The sequence below is a fragment of the Pleuronectes platessa genome, chromosome 21 (assembly GCF_947347685.1).
Source record: "Pleuronectes platessa chromosome 21, fPlePla1.1, whole genome shotgun sequence".
NCBI lineage: Eukaryota > Metazoa > Chordata > Actinopteri > Pleuronectiformes > Pleuronectidae > Pleuronectes > Pleuronectes platessa.
The window spans coordinates 11,362,877-11,384,944 of NC_070646.1; the positions used below are offsets into that span (position 1 = coordinate 11,362,877).

General features: G+C 44.8%; 1 protein-coding gene and 1 long non-coding RNA gene across 2 annotated transcripts; one reads left to right on the forward strand and one right to left on the reverse strand.

Annotated features, from left to right (window-relative positions):
- Nucleotides 1-312: 312 nt before the first annotated feature.
- LOC128426725 (uncharacterized) lies at nucleotides 313-5,734 on the reverse strand. Its single transcript, XR_008333283.1, has 3 exons — nucleotides 5,542-5,734; nucleotides 2,983-3,068; nucleotides 313-2,639 (listed from the first exon to the last, which is right to left on the reverse strand). It is a non-coding gene; the product is annotated as an uncharacterized LOC128426725 (long non-coding RNA).
- A 6,046-nt stretch (nucleotides 5,735-11,780) lies between these two features.
- Nucleotides 11,781-20,831, forward strand: fscn2b (fascin actin-bundling protein 2b, retinal). The gene is made up of 6 exons (XM_053413755.1): nucleotides 11,781-11,873; nucleotides 11,954-12,680; nucleotides 19,486-19,642; nucleotides 20,084-20,205; nucleotides 20,349-20,516; nucleotides 20,626-20,831. Exons 1-6 carry the CDS (start codon nucleotides 11,781-11,783, stop codon nucleotides 20,829-20,831), a joined length of 1,473 nt encoding a protein of 490 aa, XP_053269730.1.
- Nucleotides 20,832-22,068: the final 1,237 nt, after the last annotated feature.

Genomic DNA, 22,068 nt, shown 5'->3' on the forward strand with positions numbered 1-22,068 from the left:
TCACAAACAAGCCCCCCCCATCACACTGACTCTGCTGACCCCCCCCCCCCCCACCCTCGCACATAATTTATAACACTACATTATTGGCACTAACACCAATCTTTGCACCTTAAAACCGCACAAAACACATTTACTGTATATATTATTTTTTCGATATTGTTGTTTTTTATATTGATGTTTATATTGCTCTATATTGTTGTTTTTTATATTGTTGTTTGTAAAGTGCACCAACCACACCAAGGCAATTTCCTGTATGTGAAAATATACAAGGCAATAAAAAGAATTCTGATTCTGATTCTTAGCGTGGTCTTGCTTGAACTATTGGCTACACTGCCCCCACACGATTTCCGGTGGTACTGCTCCATTTCGTCTGTTTTACCTGTGATGGTAGATCGTGACCATGGATTGTGGAGGCAGCTGATCCTGGTTTGTGGTGCTGGATCCTGATGGTGGTGGCAGCTGATCGTGGATTATGACTACAACCAGACTGCTTGATATATACAATATGCCTATACTCACACACTCTACCATTACTTTCAATAACTCCTCAGTTCATTGTCCATTGCTGCACCCTTCATCTCTATCAGACATTTTCTTATGTATAAATACTTTAATCATTGACAAACTATTTCTTCTAATCAATGTTGTAAACACTGTTATTTTGTTGATGTGTTCAGTTACACACAGCATGACTTTCACCTCTGTTCGTCCTGGGAGAGGATTCCTCACATGTGGCTCTCTCTGAGGTTTCTATGCTTTTCCCCCTGTTAATAGTTTTTTTTGGGGTAATATTTCCTCACTCCTTTTGAGGGTTAAGTACAGAGGGTGTCACACCTTGTTAAGCCCTATGAGACAAATTGTGAATATGGTCTATACATTACTATTTAATTGATGGAATGATTGACTTCAGGTTCATTCACACATCCGGTACTTCAGTAACTGTAATCCAATCACTGATTTTAATTCTGGCCCTGTGGAGTGCAATGATGCAGGGCTGGCAGGCGGGCGGGCCGCGGAGGATGTGCACACAGCTTCCTGTCTTTTACATGGTCGAACCCCAGAGTGATTTTCAATTAATTACTGTGTCAGTGTCCCGCATTAACCCACTGGCCAGAAAACAAAGGTTCCTTCGGAAAACAAACCACACCAAGAATAAACCGTTGAATTAATTTATTCTTGAGGCGGTGGCAGAGTCAGGCCCGTGAAAACAGAACCAAACACCAGCCGTTATTCAGAGCAGGAGCAAAGCCATCTGGTCTGAGTTTAGATTTCTATGTGCATGTAATTTGTGCTGTAGTTGTTTCGAGGACTGTGTAAACACATTTTAATACACTGGGGGGGTGGATGAACATCAGGACGGAGACAAGAGATGTGTTACTGTTCACTTGTGGGTCTCTCTCGCCTCGTGTTTCCCTTGCCTCGCTCTCCCCTGTCTCGGATACTTTTGTTATATTGATGGATACCGCACACTCAGCAATATTTCAAGGCATGATAGAGGTGCAAAAAAAAAAGGCTCTCATGGCAAACCAAACAGGCTTGGAGCTGCTTAGGCCGGTGTTGACAAATGGAGAGGGAGCATTAAGTACAGTCAGAAATGGCAACGTGAATCCCCTAAAGAATAGAAAGAAAAAAAATCAGACTTTTTGGTTAGACCATAACCATAAGGCCGGGTAAGTCTAAAAATGAGACACACACAATCACACACATGCAGTCCTTTGAAGAGCTCGGGGCCTAGAGGGAATAATGGTTAGCAACCTGAAAAATGCCCTGATCACAAAAGGCCTCCGACAGTAATAAATGAAATAGTTGAGCCACATGTATTAATCCATGCTGCTGCTTCTGTGGATGTGTGTGTGTGTTTGTATACATGTGTGCATGTGTATCCCTCTTTTTTGTGTATTTGCTGCTGTTGTCTGTAAAAAACAAAATTCCACATTTGTGTTTGTGCGTGTATGCGTTTGTGTGTGTGTCCCTGACCGACAGAGAGAAACCCGCTATAGGAGCTATGAGAACACTGTAGCATGAGCAAGGGAGAGTTAGTAGCACACTGTCAAAGCAAATTCTCAAGCTGTGTTTGCACTAATCTTATATGGGGAACACTGTTTATGTGTGAGTTTTGTGAAGTTGTCTGACAACACCAACACACGAGGGATGACACTTCCTGAATCAATGTGCTCAAAAGAAGATTTGGGCATTTGATCTTTCCTTTAAATACTTAAAACAGCTCCTCAGTGTGCAGCTGTTCTCAGGCATGAACTCCGGAAAACGTCCAGAAAAAATCAAAGCATCGACACCAGCGTCGGCCCTCATCACCAAAAGCTCTCGGACATCTTTGTCTTTCTGAGTTGACATCTTCATCAGCGTCTTCCACGTGTCGGTCTCCTTTTGGTTTTGTTTCCGTCACCATTTGGAAACGTCACTAACGTGCCATCTCGCTCACTGGGACTTTTCCGGCCATTTTCCTGCTGTGTTGTCACATGGGCTCACTCTGACATTTTACCAGGGGGCTGGCAGGAAAAGTTCCAGAAAATGTCCTGATTCTGATGTTTTACGTCCTAACATACAGCCCCTTCCGGAAAACTTCTGATAAATGTCCTGATAAAAGCAGCTTATGTCTGCCTGACAGGGACCCTTCATGGCTAAAGTAAAACAGACGTGTGTCTATCAGCAACAAAGAAAGAAGTAACCTGATGATATAGAGCCACAAAAAATCTGTGTAAAAATACTAAATCATTGGAGCACTCCTTTAATATAAATTACTTAAAGGCCAAATCCAGCTTCTTAGATTAATCCATCCTGGTGGTGATTTGTGAATAGCTTAATTTCCAGGTGTCAACAACATGGCTTTACTCCTTTTAAATGTTTAGCTTCTACTTCTTCCTCCACTCTTACTTTTCTCGTGTCCATCTCTTTCTAAACTGTTTACATTTTCTCTCGCTCTTTGTCTCTAAACTGTGTATTTTTAGTCGCCATTTGACTCACCTTGTTCTTCCCCTCGTTCTCCTTACCGTCGCTCTTTCTCCCTCGCTCTCGCGCTCTCTCTCCAAACTGTGTATATTTGGGTCTGTCTGTGGGGAATCAGGGGTCATTATTAATCTTGCTTGCTCTCCTAGCTTCAGGCATAACAGCAGGGCAGGATCTGTGTGTGTGTGTGTGTGTGTGTGTGTGTGTGTGTGTGTGTGTGTGTGTGTGTGTGTGTGTGTGTGTGTGTGTGTGTGTGTGTGTGTGTGTGTGTGTGTGTATAAATGAGGGGGTAAGGAGTGGTTGCGAATGAGTCAGTTACGCTGTTCGAGTAAAGGTGTGGGAGAACATGTTTTTGTGAGTGCACCGTCTGTAAGCCGTTTAGGTGTGTGTGTGTGTGTGTGTGTGTGTGTGTGTGTGTGTGTGTGTGTGTGTGTGTGTGTGTGTGTGTGTGTGTGTGTGTGTGTGTGAAGGAGAGGGAAAGTGCATTTTGCCATGATGGATCATGAGAGACCCACATTCTTAATGCACACTCGCACAAGACAGACACCCATGAGAAATGAAGGGGAGAGAGAGGGGGTGAGTGAGCACAGGAGAGGGGGAGGGAGTGAGAGTGAGAGAGAGGTGATGAGGAAACGGAGGGAGAGAGAGAGTGACAGAGAAAGGAGAGGGAGAGAGCAGGGAGAGACCCTGTTCCTCCTGAACTCATTAACCGTTGTCCTCTCCGCCCTCCCTCCTGCACTCCCACAATGCCGAGCAGCGGCGTGCATCAATAACGCCGGTGACAGCACGAGAGGGACGGGTCAGACAAGCAACCGCCATCTCCCTGGCAACCACCACTATGGCCACCATCGCCACGACAACAATTGGCGAGCACACGCGGGGGGCTCCCCCCCTTCCCCGCTGGCCCAGCTCCCCTCCTGCAGCCGCCACACAGCGAGGGCCGCCGCGCCTGCTGCTGCCGGATCAGAAGCAAACTAAATCCACAGCATGGCTCCGGCAAGGGATGAGGCGGAAAAAAAGAAAGAAGCTGAGTGATCTTGATTCTGAGGTTAACTGAATGGACAGGAGATTCAATCTCAGCGGAGGAGGGGTAAGGGATGGAGGGATGGTCTGGACTCACTGTGGCAGGGTCTGTGAGGCCCAAAGAGAATCACAAGCTGCACGGGAGACGCAACTTTGAATAGTTGCCTTTTATTGCCCAGCCCACAGTGTAACTCGGGCTCAGGATGCAGTAAGCAAAGTGCATCGTGATTCAAATCATCTGGATGGCTGCTGTGCACAAACCAGAAATACCTGGTGCTTCATCAACCTCTCAAATGGCTGTTGATCGTCAAACCAGCATCAGTTCATATTGTCTAGAATTAGAATGACAGGATGAAGAGAACATACATCTGCCAAGGCCCGACAATCCCCTTAAATTCTACCACGCCTCATAGCTGAGCCGCAGATCGTGAAGTCCTAATCTCCATTGCGGGAAAAAGAGAGTTTATAAGCATATTCATCAGGTGGCCTGAGACATGACTTAAACTGTTTTCTGCTCAATGTCTCGAGTACACAGACACAAACTGTTGCTGAAGAACTTGTGTCTTTATGTCTCTTGGAAAAAACATTGATGCTCAACATCTTATCTCTGAATGGACGACAAATGAGCCTCAATAGCATTTAGTCTATTTTTCCGTGGAGACTTTTTAACTATTCAAGAATATTCTGTCCATTCTACAAAGCTGAATTCCTATAGTTTCTAATACGAACTGAATACTTCACCATTTGATCAGTGACATAGGTTTTGTTAGCATTGATAAACCCCGAGCACATCTCCTTCAGGGTGTTGACAGAGCACTAACCTTTTAAACTCTACAGTGCAAACAAACTCACTTCTTACAAACTCGCCGTACCTTTCTTTAAATATGCTGATTGCACACAATAGAACACAATGGACTCCAAGATGGACTTTTGAATTTAGCGTGGTGAGGGCAAAAGGTCAAAAAATGTACCAGAGGAACAAAAGATATATCAAATTGTGTAGAGGACTTAAATCATCCAAAACTCAGCAGACTCTAAGGTTTGGAGAGCTGCACCTTGAAAGAGGGAAATTGTTTGGTAAAATAAATAAATAGATAAAAGTCGTGGACAGCAGCGATAAAAAAAAAAAATCCAACCATGGCCAGTGTGGTTGAAAAGAGAAACAAACACTCCAACTTAGAGTTTAATTCCCCTATATTTCAATAAATGTGTGGATGCCATATGCAGTCATTACTGGGTTATCAGATGGACATTCAGACATTGAGCAATGGTCTAATAAGCTCCATATGCAAAAGCACGTAGATAGATAGATGGATAGATAGATAGATAGATAGATAGATAGATAGATAGATAGATAGATAGATAGATTTATAAATAGATAAATAGATAGATTTGATGAAGCTCCCCTGCCAGACAGACAGATGGATGCACGGATCCATAGATAGATGGAAAGACGGATATTAGGTGGATGGACGGACGGACGGATGGATGAATGGACAGAGACAGATTATAGATATATTGTAAATGTGTATGTGGGTGTGTGTACATATTTACGTGTGTGTGTGTACTTGTAGCAACAGACAGAAGCGAACGTCTCCAGGAGCCTGATGATAAGAGCGGGTTGAAGAGATGAATTAAATCTCACGCGCGTTGATGGCGGAGTGTTTTGTCTTCTCCGTGTTTCCAGGAGAGGATTCGCTGCGACATGTCACGCCGGAGCTCGCGCGCCTCCTCTCAGACGCGGAGCCGCTGCCGTCGCGAGAGGGACAGTTTCCTTTCCTCGCTGACGGAACAAAACACTCGGAGGGGCGGGGCTTACACGGGCCGGCTCGACCAATAACACAGCGAGACTCTCGGTGGGCGGGCCTTGGGTGTCTCGCCTCCACCAGTGACAGCGCGAACGAGCCTCCGCGGCCCCACGTGGGTGTCGAGCCCCGCGCGACAACCATCGGCGCTCTGGACCAATAGCACACGCGCAGGGTGTTAATCTCGACGCTGATTGGCTCGCTGCTTTTCACAGAGTTGCCCCCCCCCAGCTCAGTCATCGCGATCAGTCCGCCGCTGTTAACTCTTTCCTACCACACACACACACACCCGCGCGCACACATGCACACACATACACACACACACAAACACACACTGTAATAGCAAAATGTGAATTAATGAATGATTCAGAGGCGGTTTGTTTTTAGAAACGCGATACATCAGTTAATCGTGACCGTTTCAAAGCCTCGTCTCAGACTATGTTAAAGGAGAGAGAGAGAAGAGGGCTAATATACTGCTGCACTGTACCGGAGCACGTGGGGCGAGCAGCGCTGCAGCCTTTATAAAATGTGTGTGTGTGTGTGTGTGTGTGTGTGTGTGAGTGTGTGTGTGTGTGTGTGTGTGTGTGTGTGTGTGTGTGTGTGTGTGTGTGTGTGTGTGTGTGTGTGTGTGTGTGTGTGTGATCATAATCAAATCAGCATGCAAGAAAACCCGGAGAGATTAAAAGCACATGATGGATGCACAGTTAACGGTGGAGCTTTAAGCCACATTCACACATCCAGCAGCCTCCGCTTCTGTTCCGTGGCAGCAGCGACTGGGAGGATGGAAGGGGGGGGGGACGCGCTCCCTGCCCCCGCCCCTCTCCTGCTTAATTGCGCCCATGTTTTATAGTTGATAACGCTTTACGTGTTGTTGACGCCTTTCAGTTTCTGCAAAGCCAGCCCCGACCCCCCCTCCCCTGAAAGCAAAAGGCACATTAAAAAAAGCAGCCATTTTAAATAGCACCAAAGAGTCCTTCCCTCCTACGCTATGCAGTCACACAGGCACCAACAGTGACACAGCGAGCATCAATCTTCTGCTTTTTTTAACCTCCGGAAAATATACAGGCAAAGGTCCCATAGAGCAGCCGGAGCAGCGGGCAGACACCGCCCCTCAGCGGTGGCTTTGGGAACTACATATATCAGTGTGCGAGGGGTTTGCATGTGCCGATCTACAGTTATGAGGGTCAATACCATTATTGTGAGCACATTTTGGCTGGTCTTCATGAATTCAAAGGGCTGTCAGGGTTAAGACTTGGTTTTATGGTGAGAATCAGGTTTATGGTTAGTCATTTAGTTGTAATGGTTAACGTTATTGTAAGGAGCTAGGGCGTGCATTAGGCCAATGAGTGTCCTCACAGCTATAGAGAGACAAGTGTGTGTCTGTGGTTAGGTTAAGGTTTGGGTTAGTCATGAATTGATCATGGTTAACGTTGGGGATAAGGATTTGGTTAGGTTGTCCACAATGGATGACTTGATGAATGGAGGTCAACACTAAGTCCTAATATTGATAGCAGCGCAAACTGAGAAGTAGTGGTTTGTGTGTGTGTTTGTGTGTGAGGTTGGCTCTGTCTCAGTAAGAATGGCACTCATTAGTGAGCATACCTCGCCATCAGGCCCAATGGTTCACTTATGAAACCATTTCAATTCACTAGAGCCTGATTTTATTTAAATCTGCACCATGTTGCAGACACTAACAATATTTCACGTTTCATTCACCAATGAAAATGTGGGGGGAAAACAAAAATGTATGTTTACTTGGTTAATCAACTTTGATTGAATAACAGGCTAAAATATAATCCAGATTCCCATCAGTAATAAGAACAAATTTGTGTTCTGATAAAAGTTGATATTCACTCAGACAGATTAAAAAAATTTCAGCAACAGAAACAGACAGAGAAGTGAATAAATCAGCACAACAGAAAGAAAAAAAACCTTAGAGCTGGTTTGTGACATGATTTTAAAAGAGCAATAACAGGGACAAGCAGTGGACTCAGAGATCCAACTGATCTCTGTTACATTTAGTTCACAACCTCTTGAATTAAACACGAGAGAGAGAGAGAGAGAGAGAGAGAGAGAGAGAGAGAGAGAGAGAGAGAAACACTAGATGGGAAGAAAAGGGGGGAAGAGGGTGACTGGAGGAAGTAATGGGGAAGAGAGACTGTGTGTGTGTGTGTTTGAGTGTGTGTGTGTGTGTGTGCGGGAGGGTGTGTGTGCGGGAGGGGGTGTCTATAGGAGTCGGGGGAGGGCACTGTGGGGTACCAGGCAGCACCCTGCAGTCCCAAGTAATGGCAGAATAGAACTTAATAGGGTAGAAAAAAAGGCTCGAGGCTGTTAACTCAGAAACGGTCATTTTGAATTCCCCATTCTCTCTCTCTCTCTGTCTGTCGCTCCCCCTCTCCCTCATCCCTTCTTCCATGCATGTTCTGTATCTTTAACCTGGTTTCCCATCCCTGTCTCCAGTGTCAATTACTGATCCATCTCCCTGCATCCTTCACCTGTCTCCCACCATTCACCTCTCCGCCGTTTCCCTCTCCTTTCACCCGCTCCTCTCCTTCTATCTCGCAACTTTACCTCCTCCCATCCATCCCTCCATCCTTGCCTCATCTCTCCCTTCCCGTGCCTCCCTCCACCCCCTCCTCCCTCTGTGTCTCCTTGGAGGAGGTGTAATGATAGCTATTTGAGTGTCATCAGAGGACCGCTGTAATGGCTTCTAAAGCACCATCCCACGGTTGCCACGGTGAACCTGGCACAGCCACGGTCCCAGAATGAGGGGTGGGGGTGAAAAAAAAGGAGAGGAGAGGGGAAAAAAAGGAAAAACTAACAAAACATCTGGTTGGCTATCGACAGGCGTCACTGTGCCGATGGCAGCAGGAATGCTGGCACATCAGCAGACGATGACGCGGCCCCCGGAGGCCACAGAGAGCGAGCTAATGATGCGTGGGATAGGATACATTTGAGGAGGAAGTACAGTAATAGTGATAATAGTGGTACTAATGAAAATAATAGCACTGATAACAATAACAGTATATGACTCTTTTTGATTTGTGTCTGTCTGCGCCTCCTCGCCCCCCCCCCCCCCACATATCTCCCAGTCTCTGCAGTGCGTTTGTGTGTGTGTATTTGTGTAAGTGTGCACAAATGTACGAGGGAAAATGTGTGGTTGAATTTAAGCTACAGAGAGAGAGATAGAGCGAGATCGGGGATGTTTGCAAAACGTTCCAATGCTTGCTGTTCAGTTAAAGATAAGGAATGTTAAGAAGAGTCGCACAAGCATTTGAACACACGTTTACACACACACAGACACACACGTGCATGTTGCAGCACCTCTAACCATCAGTAGATCAGATGTTTTGTTCGAGGAGAGGAGCAGAGTGACTGTTTATAGAGAAGTGATTTCCTCCACATCATTAAGCATGTGTACAAGGACACTAGAGGGGATTTTAAAATTGCTTTTGTCCCGAAAGGTTTGATGAAGTGGGTGTGACACTGTAAACTTCTTGTTGTCATTCAGTTGTCCTTTAGTTTGAATGGCTGCTGTCGAGAGAGTCGACTGGAGCATGATGACAGACAGTCTAAACACCGAAATCACCAAGATGAGTTTGCAGGTTTCATACCAGACTTGAGCTGGACCTTAAAATGTATTCATGCTCATTAGCTCCCTCTCTCTATATATATTAGTTTTCAATGTCAGTGTAATGAAAAGCATCATCTATGAAAAAAGAGGGACAACTGACACCAACTAGCTTCTGCATTTGTTAGGCAACCATAGAAATGAGGCTTCCTTGTATTTATTAAAAATGATTGTGACAAAAATAACACCAGCCTATAGGTTTGGTTACCATCTAATCTCAGTGTTGTTGTGGTAGGTGATTGTTTCAATTACTCCTGATGTAATACTCCAACTTATTAAATATTATAAACTATGTAAGATACAATCTTAAGGAACATAATTTATTGCAGGAGTTTCAAACTAGAATCAGAGGCTGATGTGAGGCCATTCCAAGTCATGCGGGATGTCTTGTGTTAGCCTCACTGCAAGAGGCGCAGGGAACAATTACACCGCTGTCCATGTCCTTCAGTGTGTGTGTGTATGTGTGTGTGTGTGTGTGTGTGTGTGTGTGAAATTGTGTCAGACACGCATTGTTTATCACATTTTACGTAAAACCCAAGCAGTTCAAGTCTGGGTCAGAAGGAGTAAATCTTTGAATGGTGAGACCCTCAACTGACCTTTGTGTGTGTGTTTGTGTGCGTGCAGTGACATGTATGTTGCCATGGGTCAGTGAGTCTATGTGTATGTTTATGATCATTGACAAGCAGAAGGGGGGAGGTTGTGTGCGTGTGTGCGTGTGTGTGTGTGTGTGTGTGTGTGTGTGTGTGTGTGTGTGTAGGGAGGGGTGGTGCCGGTAGATTAGCCAGGTTGGGATGATTGGGTTGAGGATTAGATGGGTTCAGGAACAGACACGTCTGTTTACTCTGCAAAAAAGACTTATAATAGGCTGATTGGCAAGGTTTATTACTCATACACACACACACACACACACACACACACACACACACACACACACACACAAACTGGCCCACTAACTGCCTACACACATTCATTCAAACCCCCATATGTTGATTAGCTTGTTACTGTTGCCTTTACAGCAGCTGCCATCTCCTGTCCCTTTGCTTGTCTTAAAATTCAGATGTGAAGTCCGAGCGCCTCAGCCCCTCAGACACATTTCCCATTAGTATTGACCCCGAGAGCTTGCAATCAGAGAAGGTGTGTAACTAAATCCCCAGCATAGGCACGTAAGCGGAGCTGCACTCAGGCAACTACCCCAAAGGCATGGGGAGCGCTCTGGTTACCCACCACGGTGTGTGTGTGTGTGCGTGTGCATTGTTTCTACTTACCTGTCTTTATGTGTCACAGGAAGAGGTGAAGTGCAGAGCTCAGAATAAAGCGCAGAGGCAGAAAAGGGCAGGATTATATACATGGCAGGTTAGAGAAAGGCACTGAGGAAGAAGGAGAGGATGGGAGGAAAAAGCGACAGGCAGAGGCTTAAGATTACAGAGGCGAGCACTCTTTGTTGCTGAGTTCAGTTGTGATGGACGGCTTGTGTTGAGGGAAAAGGGTGAAGGAGTCCTTCAAGGCGCTACCATAACATTTGCAGGACAGCCGAGGATGTTCTTCTCCACTGATCAAACCTTTTTTGGATGAACGAGGAACCCGGAGTTGGGAAGTTGAAGCAGATGGTCAGAGCGTTCGATGTGATCCAAAGAGGGGTGGCAAACAAAACCCCGGAGAAGTCTAGTCTCGGGGGGGGTGGACCAAGTGATTGAGCCTTCAGGGTGAATAACAAGTCAAGCAAGAGCAGGCGTGAGGCCCGGACAAGTGAGCACTGTTCAACCGGAGAGAGACAGAGAGAGAGGGTCGACTGCAGAAGAGGAGATAAGCAGTCGAAAAACTAAATTAATCTACGGTACAAGAGAGCCCGACCCTGGACGACTGAAGAGAGATCAAGGTTCCTGAATCTGGAGGCGATCGGGGGAGCAGCGATCAACAGAACACGAGAGCCGGCAAGAGAGGGAGACGAAAGAGGAAGAATTACAACAGTGCACATGTTGAAAGAAGCCTCTTAAGTCTGGGAGCTGGAATTAGAGCCACAGAAACTGCAGAGGGGGAAGCCACAAAACCACAGTAAGTACATTAAGAGGCTGTGGCTGGAAAAATGTATAATAAAGCCTCAGGCTAGGGAAGGAATTTGTGGTTACGGGAGTGATTTTTACACTGTACCTTAATGAATTGATTTCCTGTCTTTACGACGTTTACATTTCATCATTCTCCATGATGTCACGTTATTCCAAACCTTTTAGGAAACCCCTCAATATACCTTTTTTTGTGCATACACCATTCCTCTGCAATTTCCGGTCTAGGTACCCCTCTCCCTCCTTTTCTCCCCATCCCAAACTTCTCATCCCGTGTCCCCTGCTCCACAGGTGAAGATGCCTGCTAATGGGAACCGCCCCTTGAAGTTGCAGTTTGGTCTGATCAACCACGACTCTCGCTACCTTACTGCTGAGAGCTTTGGCTTCAAGGTACTCACATGCCATCCAATATGAAACTTACATATCTGTTGAAAACAGATTGCAGAGCGACACCTATCTTTCTTTCTCAGGTGAATGCATCGGCCCCCAGCCTGAAGAAGAAGCAGATATGGACTCTAGAGCAGGACTCCCAGGACACCCAGGTTGTCTTCTTGCGCAGCCACCTGGGCCGTTACCTGGCGTCCGACAAGGATGGCAAGGTCACCTGCGAGGCAGACGGGCACAACTCAGACTGCCGTTTCCTCATCGTGGCTCAGTCTGATGGTCGCTTGGCCCTGCAGTCTGAGCAGCACCTGCGCTTCTTCGGCGGCTCTCGGGACTACCTGTCCTGCTTTGCGCAGATTATCACAGATGCTGAGCTGTGGGCAGTGCACCTGGCTCTGCATCCGCAGGCCAACCTGCTGTCTGTGGCCCGCAAGCGTTACGCCCACCTCTCCGCAGACGATGGGGAGATTGCCGTGGATATGAACATTCCCTGGGGCGTGGCAGCACTCCTCACCCTTGTCTACCTGGATGGGAAGTACTGCCTAAAGACCTGCGACAGCCGCTTCCTCAGCAATGATGGAAAGCTCCTGACACAGAGTGGAAGGGCCACTGCGTACACGCTAGAGCTGAAGTGCGGGAAGCTGGCCTTTAAAGACTGTGAGGGGAAGTATTTGTCTCCTATGGGCCCTACGGGCACCCTGAGGTCTGGACGCTGCTCCAAGCCGGGCAAAGATGAACTGTTTGACCTGGAGGAGAGCCACCCACAGGTGGTTCTGATGGCAGCCAATGGGCGATATGTCTCCCTAAGACAAGGTAGGCAAACACAGACACATCAACATATAGACCCCATTCAGACCGGGTCTTAACATCCATCCTTGAGTGATCCAATCCCAAGTGGTCAGTGCTCAGTACAGGCCTGAATGTAACTAAATGCATCCAGACATCCGATCACTCAACCCACATTCGGAGGTGGTCTGGGACACATGTGGCCGCATTCTTTTCACTGTGGCAAAGCAAATGCATCCTAAGGACTTATGGAGGGGCCACTTCCTCGGCTGACATCCTGTGACCTTCAAAATTGTATATATATTTTTATGCCTCAGTGTCCAAACGTTGATTTATTTGTAGCCATAGCCAAAATTTACAATACTGATCATCATATATTGACCGATACATTTTTGTTGGTAAAATCTGTCTTCTTTGAATTAATTCATCCAGCCCCTCCTGACTACTATCTTTCCCTCTCTCGCTCGATCCCGCCAACATCCACACACACACACACACAGACACACACACACACTAGGTCATCGGACACATCTGTCAACTCAAACTGGGTAAATCAACATAGTTTTGTCGCCACGAACACAACTTCAAACTTAACTCTCTCCACTTGTGATATCTCACTGGATGGATGCTAATACCAGGTCTGAACAGAGCCATATTGTCACAAATATGCAGATTCCCCCCCCCCCCTAACAAATCCTTGCATGCATGCACAACCTGTAAATCTGGGAGCTTCCTCGATTCACCAAAGCTTTACACAGCATCTCAAAAGTCTGATTAAATGGACAAACTTTGTCCTCAGGTGCTACTGAGGGTGGTCACATGAGCCTTTAGCTGACAAACACCGACCTACACACATACATAATGAAGCCTTAAATACTGCAACTACTACAGTTACTACTACTACACTATACATACTGTGCACTGATACATCCCCGGAAAACTGAGCTCACAATTCACAGGAAGTACATTAACTAGTGGATACGCTGAATATGCATGCTTAAGAGAATAGGCCACTGTCTAATGATTGACATGTGATAAGGGATGCATTGTAATTATGGGTAATGTATTCTGCCCCTCAGCAAGCGCTGACATCACACTGGATAGTTGCATCTCTCCAGGAAAACAAGATAGATGAGGTTGATATGGGAGAGTATCATTCTCATGTGGGAGACCTGAGACGAGTTGGGTGAGGGCTGCAACTGATTTGGGTTCGTCCACTGTCAGGAAACAATGGATGTTGTGGTTGAATGACAGATTTATTGTGTTAACACATACTACAGTTATAGATTTTTTGAACAATTCGCAATGAGTTTTTCAGGAACAATGAAGGTATATAACGATTACTGATATCACGGTACAGCAAAGTAAAATTCCGTTATTCCCTTAAAGGTTTTTGCATTTTAATCTTCGGCCATGACGACAAACTGCTCAAATCTACTGTCACCAAAAACCAGCACTTATATCTTGTCCTGACTCTCAGACGTTTTAGGTGGACGTCTGCATTTGACATAGTGAGTTCTGTCTGTCTCCTCCATCCCTCCTCCAAGAGAAACTTGACTGGTAATGATGTAAAACCCAGTCGAGACGCTCCCACTGAGCTTAAATGAAACAAGCAGCATTCAACATTATCAAGATGTTTTGAATTGACTGTAATATACCAAGACTATGCACAACTTTGGTTATTTGATTTATATATTTATGGTTGTGCTAATTTAAAACTGCTTTGAGGGAAAACAAAAAGGCTCTTAACAAATGTAGGCTTTCTTGCTTCAATTTTAATGTTGCACTGTTGGCTATATTAGTATTTTTACCAAAAATAAATATATTCACTAAATATAATACTTTGTGAAATTACATCAACAGCGATAACATTGACATCTGTGATAATTGCGTTCACTGTTTTACACTGTTTCATCTCAAGAATGTTAAAAATTACGCATAACATAAATGTTTAATGTGTCTTTCCAGAAATGGTGGAAACACAAAATCTAAAAAATGCAGCAAATATATCAGAAAGAATAAAGAGGGTCGTGCATGTTTTTCTTTCTTTTATCAAATATTCAAACTGTGATCTTTTGTGAACACCCCCTCTCATCGCCTCTCAGATGCAGTGACTTCCAGGCTTTTTTGGGGGAAATGTTGTTCACACTTTACGCTCTCGTCCCCTGGGCTCACTGAAACAGCTGCTTGTAGCCCAGATGCTGTACAGTAATATGCTGTTGATACTGTATTATGTATTTACTCTTTGGGCCCTGCGACGGGGGCCAGTGGGGTGTGTTATTTGATCAGCATGCGAGCATGACATCACAATACATACTATACTGATTGATAACACCTGCTCAACATGGGCTTGCCTCTTTTTAAAAAACAAGCCTGAGTTTCTTTGATCAGTTTGAAAAACAGAGGAATAGCAATCATCAGTGTCACGTTGCATTCAACTCTAGAAGTATTCGCCAGGAGTTTCGATTGGTGATGGTGCAGAGCGTCCGCTGGTCTGATTTGAAACTGGATTTGGGTGGATTAGCCGACTCCAACAGTGCTTGTCAGGATACTTGGCCACAGCACCCATCCGCAGGCTGCAGATTCTTGTCTGCAGGGTCGAGTTTCCTCAGCCCTGGGTGCCGTAACTGAATCTCTAACCGCTCTTTGTTCCTGGTTAGCAGTGGGAGCTTCAGGAAACCAAACCACTGGGAGCACTGTAAACTGATTGGTTTAAGAGGAGGAGAGATATGGCGGAGTGTAAAACACACATGAAGGGAACCGTGATGTATACGTGTGTACTCACCAGTAACATGCTTCTTACTTAGCTCTTCCTACACTCACTCTGCACAAACAAAAGCTTTCCCCGACACAATCGCCCACACACAACCGCACCGTCCTGCTGCGGCGAGCGCAAAGTGAGGTTTGTTGAATTATTGATGAAGTTGGCCCCCGTTCCTGGAAGGCTAGGGGGGGGGGGGAGGGAGTCTGCTTTCGGAAACCCAAGCTGCCTCTCACCTGGGGCATAGCTTCCAACCCACTAATCTAACCCGCTAACCCCAGCCCCGGTCTGTGCCCATGATGTCCTGATGAAAATCAAGGAAACACAGGAGAGTCAATACGTTGTGTTTAGCAACATATATCAATGCACATAACGATCACATCGAGCTGCAACATCAGATTTGTTTTTTTTAGGGGATACTTTTCAGATAAAGCAAGAAAACTGACCGAGATTTACTCAGTACATTAAACTCCTGTATTCACCTCAATGACTGACTATTGGTCAGAAACAGATCTGTTTTCTTACCGGTTTGGAGAAGCTTGTTAAATGCCAGACATCCACTGACCTAACCTGGTTTATTCTTCTTGGGATGTGAACACATTGAACAAAAAATCTATATAAGGTAAAAACTTTATCCTTGAATGCAAGTGCCTCAGAATTGTTCACTAATTGTGTAAATATACATTATTAACCTCGGCCTCTGGGTTAGAGTTGAAGAAAGGGAGAATGGAAAGCAGAGACGGGAGGATGCAAGTAGAGAAGGACATTCATAGGGCTTTGGGACAATAGTAGTGGCTGTACGAGGAGACTGGTGAGCTCCTCATCCCCCCTAATGCCACACACAAATCATCATGTGTTTGTTTGTGTGTGTGCGTGTATGTGTGTGTGTGTGTGTGTGTGTGTGCGTCAGTCAGTATTATGTAGACCTGTCATCACATCTCTCATCACCTCCCTGTGTTCTTTGGATTTAAGTGGTCCCCTCTGCCCTACAAGTGAAGAAGAGATGATATTCCAAAGTCACATGCTTTCCATTACACATGCACACACACTCCTCCATTTACATACAAACATATACACGCACACAAACCGGGAACAGATTGTTGAAAAAAATGAAGAGACGGAATTGAGCAAAACAACAGAAAGTGCAGTAGTGAAGGAGGAGGATCGGGAGGAGCATTAAAATAAGGGAGAGGGGGACAGAAGCATCGGTTTACTGTTAATAATAGATGTCAGAGCCATCTATCGCTGATGGATTAGCTAGGCCTGCTCCACTTGCAGGTAGAGGACAACAACAGAAAGTGGAGCAGGATCCGGGGTCCGATCCAAAATGTGGCACCAGTGAAGCTGCAGTATCAGTGTATCTCTGCGCTGCGCTGCATAGTTTATCAGGGACCGTGGCCACGATGACAACATCTTATTCCGTATGCATGGCCAACTGGCGTGTCAAAGATGGTCATCAACACAGCTATTAATATCCTCAGATTGCTGGCTTGGATTTCACTGTGTCTAATCTCTTTCTGCTTTTTCTTTCTCTTCCTTCATCCCTCTCTCCCTCCTCCATCTCCTCTTCTCTCATCCATCAGGGGGCGGCGGCGGGGTCCCAGCTGAGCCCCGTCTTAGGATCATTTCTAGGTTGAATTAGTGTGAAATGGACACATAGAATAGGTAGACAAAGCATGACATTGGGTTGGGATGAGAGAAAACAAGAGTGATGGGCGGCCCAGGCGTCGGTGCAGAGAGGAGGGGCCGAAATTTATGCCTCAGATGCATTTAAGATCAATGATGATTTAACCGGTTGTAAGACCCTGTGATACATATTTTATTGGGTGTGAATAAGATGTGATTAAAGCATCCCACCTAGCTGGGTAACCATGACATCTTTGTCACACGTCATCCTCTTTCTCCCTCCTCTTGTCTGTATATCTACGGTCACAGCAAAATACCATTTAAAAATCTTGAAAATACTGTGATGCAAGGCTTCCAGACTGGGACATGAATCTGCATCTGGGTTAGGTTACGCAGATATGATGATAATGTTATGTTGATTTGGCGATTAAATAGAACTGAATTGGATACCTTTTATTTTATGCAATTGATTTTGTGAAGAAATTTGTAATGTTGTTTAGATACGTGCTTTGCAAATAAGTTATTATTAGGATTATTATTATTATAGTTGAAAATATGGAAGCACATAAATATGGAACACTAAAATTTTAAAATTGATTTTTCTGGAGATTACTTGATTTTTATATTTTCATTCAGCTGAAAGATTCATTTTTTAAAGCTAAGACATCAAATCCTGGTTCCAATTAAATCAGCAGAACTCAAAGTGAAAGCCTGTGAGTCGAACTTCTAGAACACTGTTGTGGATTTGTTATGGATATGTGCTGAACCGCTCCAGTTAGCATGTTAGCAGCACAATTTTGAATCAACATTTTTAATAACCCTTTGACAATTACTGAGGCTTCACACTAAAATAATTTATCATTCTTGAAGGCAGAAAAAGGGAAAGTAAAGTAATCCCATACATGACACTAAATTAAGATGTATAAAACAATATAGCCACGTCATGCAGATACATTTGAAATGTGTTCTCTTTGTATTTGATTATTCATGTCGATATTCGTTGCTTGGGGATTGAGAGGGGCCGGCAATTATCCGTACATCCTGCTAAGTGTGGACCATAAAATCCTCTGGTCCTTCCCTGTTTTTCCTTTATTCCTTTATTGAGGGGATTGGACAGGTAGCACTCAAAAGCTGATTATATCAGAGCCCTGCAGTGAAGAGGGCAGATAGGCCGGGCCAGAGGTGGGGCAGAGGTGGGTAGGTGGCGCTCGGGGATAAGGAGGGGGGGGAGGTAAGAGAGAGCGTAGAAAGGGATGACCAGAGATGAGAGCAGGGAGAGATGGGAGGGGTGAGGGCCACTCAGATCAGTGTTGTTATAGGATTAAGAAAATGTCATAGGGATATTCTGGGAGGCATCTAATTTAGGATTTATCCCTCTGCAATCTCTCTGTTAGTGATGAGGCGAGCAGCAGCAACACGAGGAGATGGAAGGAAATATTCCATCGCTTCTTACATTTGTTGCAAAAATGCATGTATTTGTGTGTGCTCATGTGTTTCTCGCAAGTTCTGTTTGCCAGGAGAAAGCTCAAATAATTGGTTTCTGTAGGGGTTTTATCAAATGTTTGTCAGCAGGGGTGTGATTTTTGCTGAGTTGATAAGTGGTCTCATTGTAACTAAAGCTTTCTGAGAGACAGTCAAATCTGTGTAGCTGGTACAGAATAAACATTCCATGTATTTATCGTTTTTATATTTGTATCCTATTGTTCACTCTGTCTATAGAATCCACCTGTAATCATTCAGTAAAAATGTTTCCCCCCTCAGGAAGGTGTAGTGCAGTGTTTGTTTGGCAAATCAGACCAAGGGCACAGTTTAAGACGAAACTACACTTTCATGCCGGGGCCAAGTTAAACAGAACAATTCAACATGATTAGCAGGCGGGTGGCTGTCCTTGGGTTGTTGCTTTGCTGTCGGGAATGCAGGGAGTAATAAAATATTTCTGTGGAGGTGTTCGACATGCATGAATATGAAGGTGCTGTTGGTAATATTAAACTTACTTCTCGTATGAATCAGTCCCTGAAACCTCATCAGTTTCTTACGGTTATTGACATAGTCATGAATGAACTCAAGGTTTGTTTATTATGTGTATTCAATTTAAATACCTACAATTTAGAAGGTTTTCGAGGTTAGAAGTTACATATGAGCTGTTGTCAGACATGTACTGAATTCCAGAGATCCTTCAGACATTCTCCAGATGGCTCATGACTGAAAACTGCTGCATTTTATTGAGCACAACCAGATTTATTTTTGCCCATTTTGATCATGCCTTCAGTTCTTTGTTCTATACCAACTCAACTGTCATGTATCTGTGTATACGACTGAAATGTTGCACTAACTTGTACTTATGTGAGCAGTGGCTGATTGATGGATTCCTCCAGACACTAAATAGTCCTGAAGTTTTCACGCTTTAAGTATTAATGACCGGACGTGCTCCCTGTGCCCCTCCAGGAGTCAGCCTCGCAGCCAATCAGGAAGATGAGACGGACATGGAGACGTTTCAGATGGAGATTGACAAGGAGACCAGGAAGTGCACGTTCCGCTCCAGCCAAGGGAACTACTGGGCCCTGGTGGCTCACGGAGGCATCCAGAGCTCCGCCACTGAAGTGTGAGTGAAAGCTCTTACATTAGCTGTGCACAGTTCAATTAATACCCCGTCCACTGTGATATGAGAGATTAGGAACTGCTCCATTACAGTATGTCCAAATATTTAACTTAGTAGAGAGTATATCACCACAAGGTCCGAAAGTCCCCTTATAACACCACATTCACTTTCACTAGATCCAGATTTTTATTTGGATCTTTACCCAATTGCACATTCATAAATATTATTCTCCTAAAGATTTTTTTTTTTTTTTCATTCTTCAAGATCCTTGACTTATTCTCTGAGAAATCAACAAAAGTGGAAAAATCTCACAATGTTAAAGAAAGTGACAAAAAAAAAGTCCTGTGCCCGCCACTTGATGATGATCCGCACAAAAATGTTTACGTAATAACAATATCAAGTCAAATAGAGTCTCATCTTTTCTCTTGTGACGCACAACTGCAGGTCAGCGAACACCATGTTTGCAGTGGAGTGGCTTGACCACAAGGTGGCACTAAAGGCTAACAATGGAAAATACATCTGCATCAAGAAGAATGGCCAACTCCTCGCTGTCAGTGACTCCATAGGTACGAGTCTTTTTGGTTTGACCTCTGGCTTTCTCATCAGCCCATCTCTCCATTAAGGCGTCTCCAAGGTTAAACCTCTACTTTGAATGGTTCCCGTGCTCCCTCTGACGTGTTTTCACTGTTTGGCTGTCATCTGTGTTCAGGTGAGGACGAGCAGCTCACTCTGAAACTGATCAACCGACCCATGCTGATCCTGAGAGGAGAGAACGGCTTCATCTGCCACCATAAGAACTCCAACGCCCTGGACGCCAGCCGATCAGTCTATGACATTTTCACCCTGCAGTTCAGTAACGGGGCGTACAACATTAAAGGTCAGGGCACATCAGCCCCAGAGACTTCTGGGAACTGCTGTTTAGGTTTCAAATCAGCAGCATTAGATGTATGCCCTGACTCTATGACTTTGTGTTTTAACTCCTGAAGGTGTGGACGGCCGGTTCTGGTACGTGAACAGCACGGGGCTGGTGTGCTCGGACGGCGAGGCCCCTGAGGACTTCAGTCTGGAGCTCCTGGAGCACGGCCGCCTCGCCATCCGATGCAAGAACGGCAAATACCTGCGTGGGGACCAGGGTGGCACGCTGAAGGGAGACGGACACAGCCTGAGCAGCTCAGCGCTGTGGGAGTATTAACATGATCCAAAACCCTGGCTCCAACCCGAGGCCCCACTCTGAAACCATTAATCACCACTTTAGCATCTGAAGTTAAACCTATTGGCGTTTCATTCCGTGTTTTTTCCATGTTCCTGTTGGAAAGAGGCCGCAGAAGAGAGAAGACGAGGAACTGAGCCGAGAGTCGCTTGATGAAGGGATCCATGTTTTGAGAAAGGGCTTGATCTCAAAACAAAAAGTGCTGCGACTGAACATTTGAGTCTTTGTGTCATTAAATGAATGTCTGAAACAAAAGGATTAAGGACGTATAGCGTATAAGCGTCAGTGTGATATACAACCATGTTTTCAGGTGTTGTCTCTCCTCCAGTCTAGTCTAACAGGTACAGAGACTCAGGGAGACACCTGAGACAGACACAGTCCACACTGGGAGTGAGCTCATCTTTTTCACGCTGCCTCTAATGTTTATCAGCAGACAGGATTTAGTTTTCACCTTTAGTAACTGTAACCAACACTGTAATCAAGACTAATGTACTGTACATGTTATCTGTAGTATTATGATCCTTTCACGCTGCAAGTAGGTGGATTTTTATTTATTTCAGTAGTCCCTCTGTTATGTTCTACATTTCCTCTGTCTATCATGAAGATGGAGATAAATAAATAAACTGGTATGACTGAGTATGTTGGGTTTGAACTGTTCCTTTTCTTTGATTAAAGGAAAACAATACAACTGTAAATCTGAACAAGAAGTGAAGGTGTTGTAACTTTACACACTAAACCCCATTAGCAGTGGTAGGATCTAATACAGAACATTTACTTTTTACCATAAATAAATACATCATTTGTGTATCTGTACTTTAGCAGATTTTTTTTTCAGGTGCTTTTACTCCACTACATACCTTTCTATTACAATACATGTTTACAATGCATTGCATCACATGTTCAAATGTTTAAAAACCTTTTTTTTTAATCAATAACGAGAGGGGAACTGGTCGATTGATCCAATCCAAGCAAGCAGATTACATCAGACCCCGCCTCTTTTAATGGATCCTCTGCTGAGACTCATTATGATAGAGTAGACTGTTGCATTAGGGAGCAGGCTACATTTGGCAATTGCCTGTACTTTTGAACACTTTAAGTAAATCTAATAGCAAGTACTTACAGTAATTTTATTTAGAAAACTCCCAATTATTTGTACATTTACTTGAGTTCAGCGTATATTCTCTCCACCACTGCCCCTTTGGTCCCTACATAAATACGA

Excerpts from the sequence above, each read along its gene's own strand:
- fscn2b (XM_053413755.1), top strand. The coding sequence starts at position 11,781 with ATGCCTGCTAATGGGAACCGCCCCTTGAAGTTGCAGTTTGGTCTGATC. Across the intron at positions 11,874-11,953 it reads CTGAGAGCTTTGGCTTCAAG|GTGAATGCATCGGCCCCCAG; the intron begins GTACTCACATGC and ends TTTCTTTCTCAG. Across the intron at positions 20,517-20,625 it reads CGGGGCGTACAACATTAAAG|GTGTGGACGGCCGGTTCTGG; the intron begins GTCAGGGCACAT and ends TAACTCCTGAAG.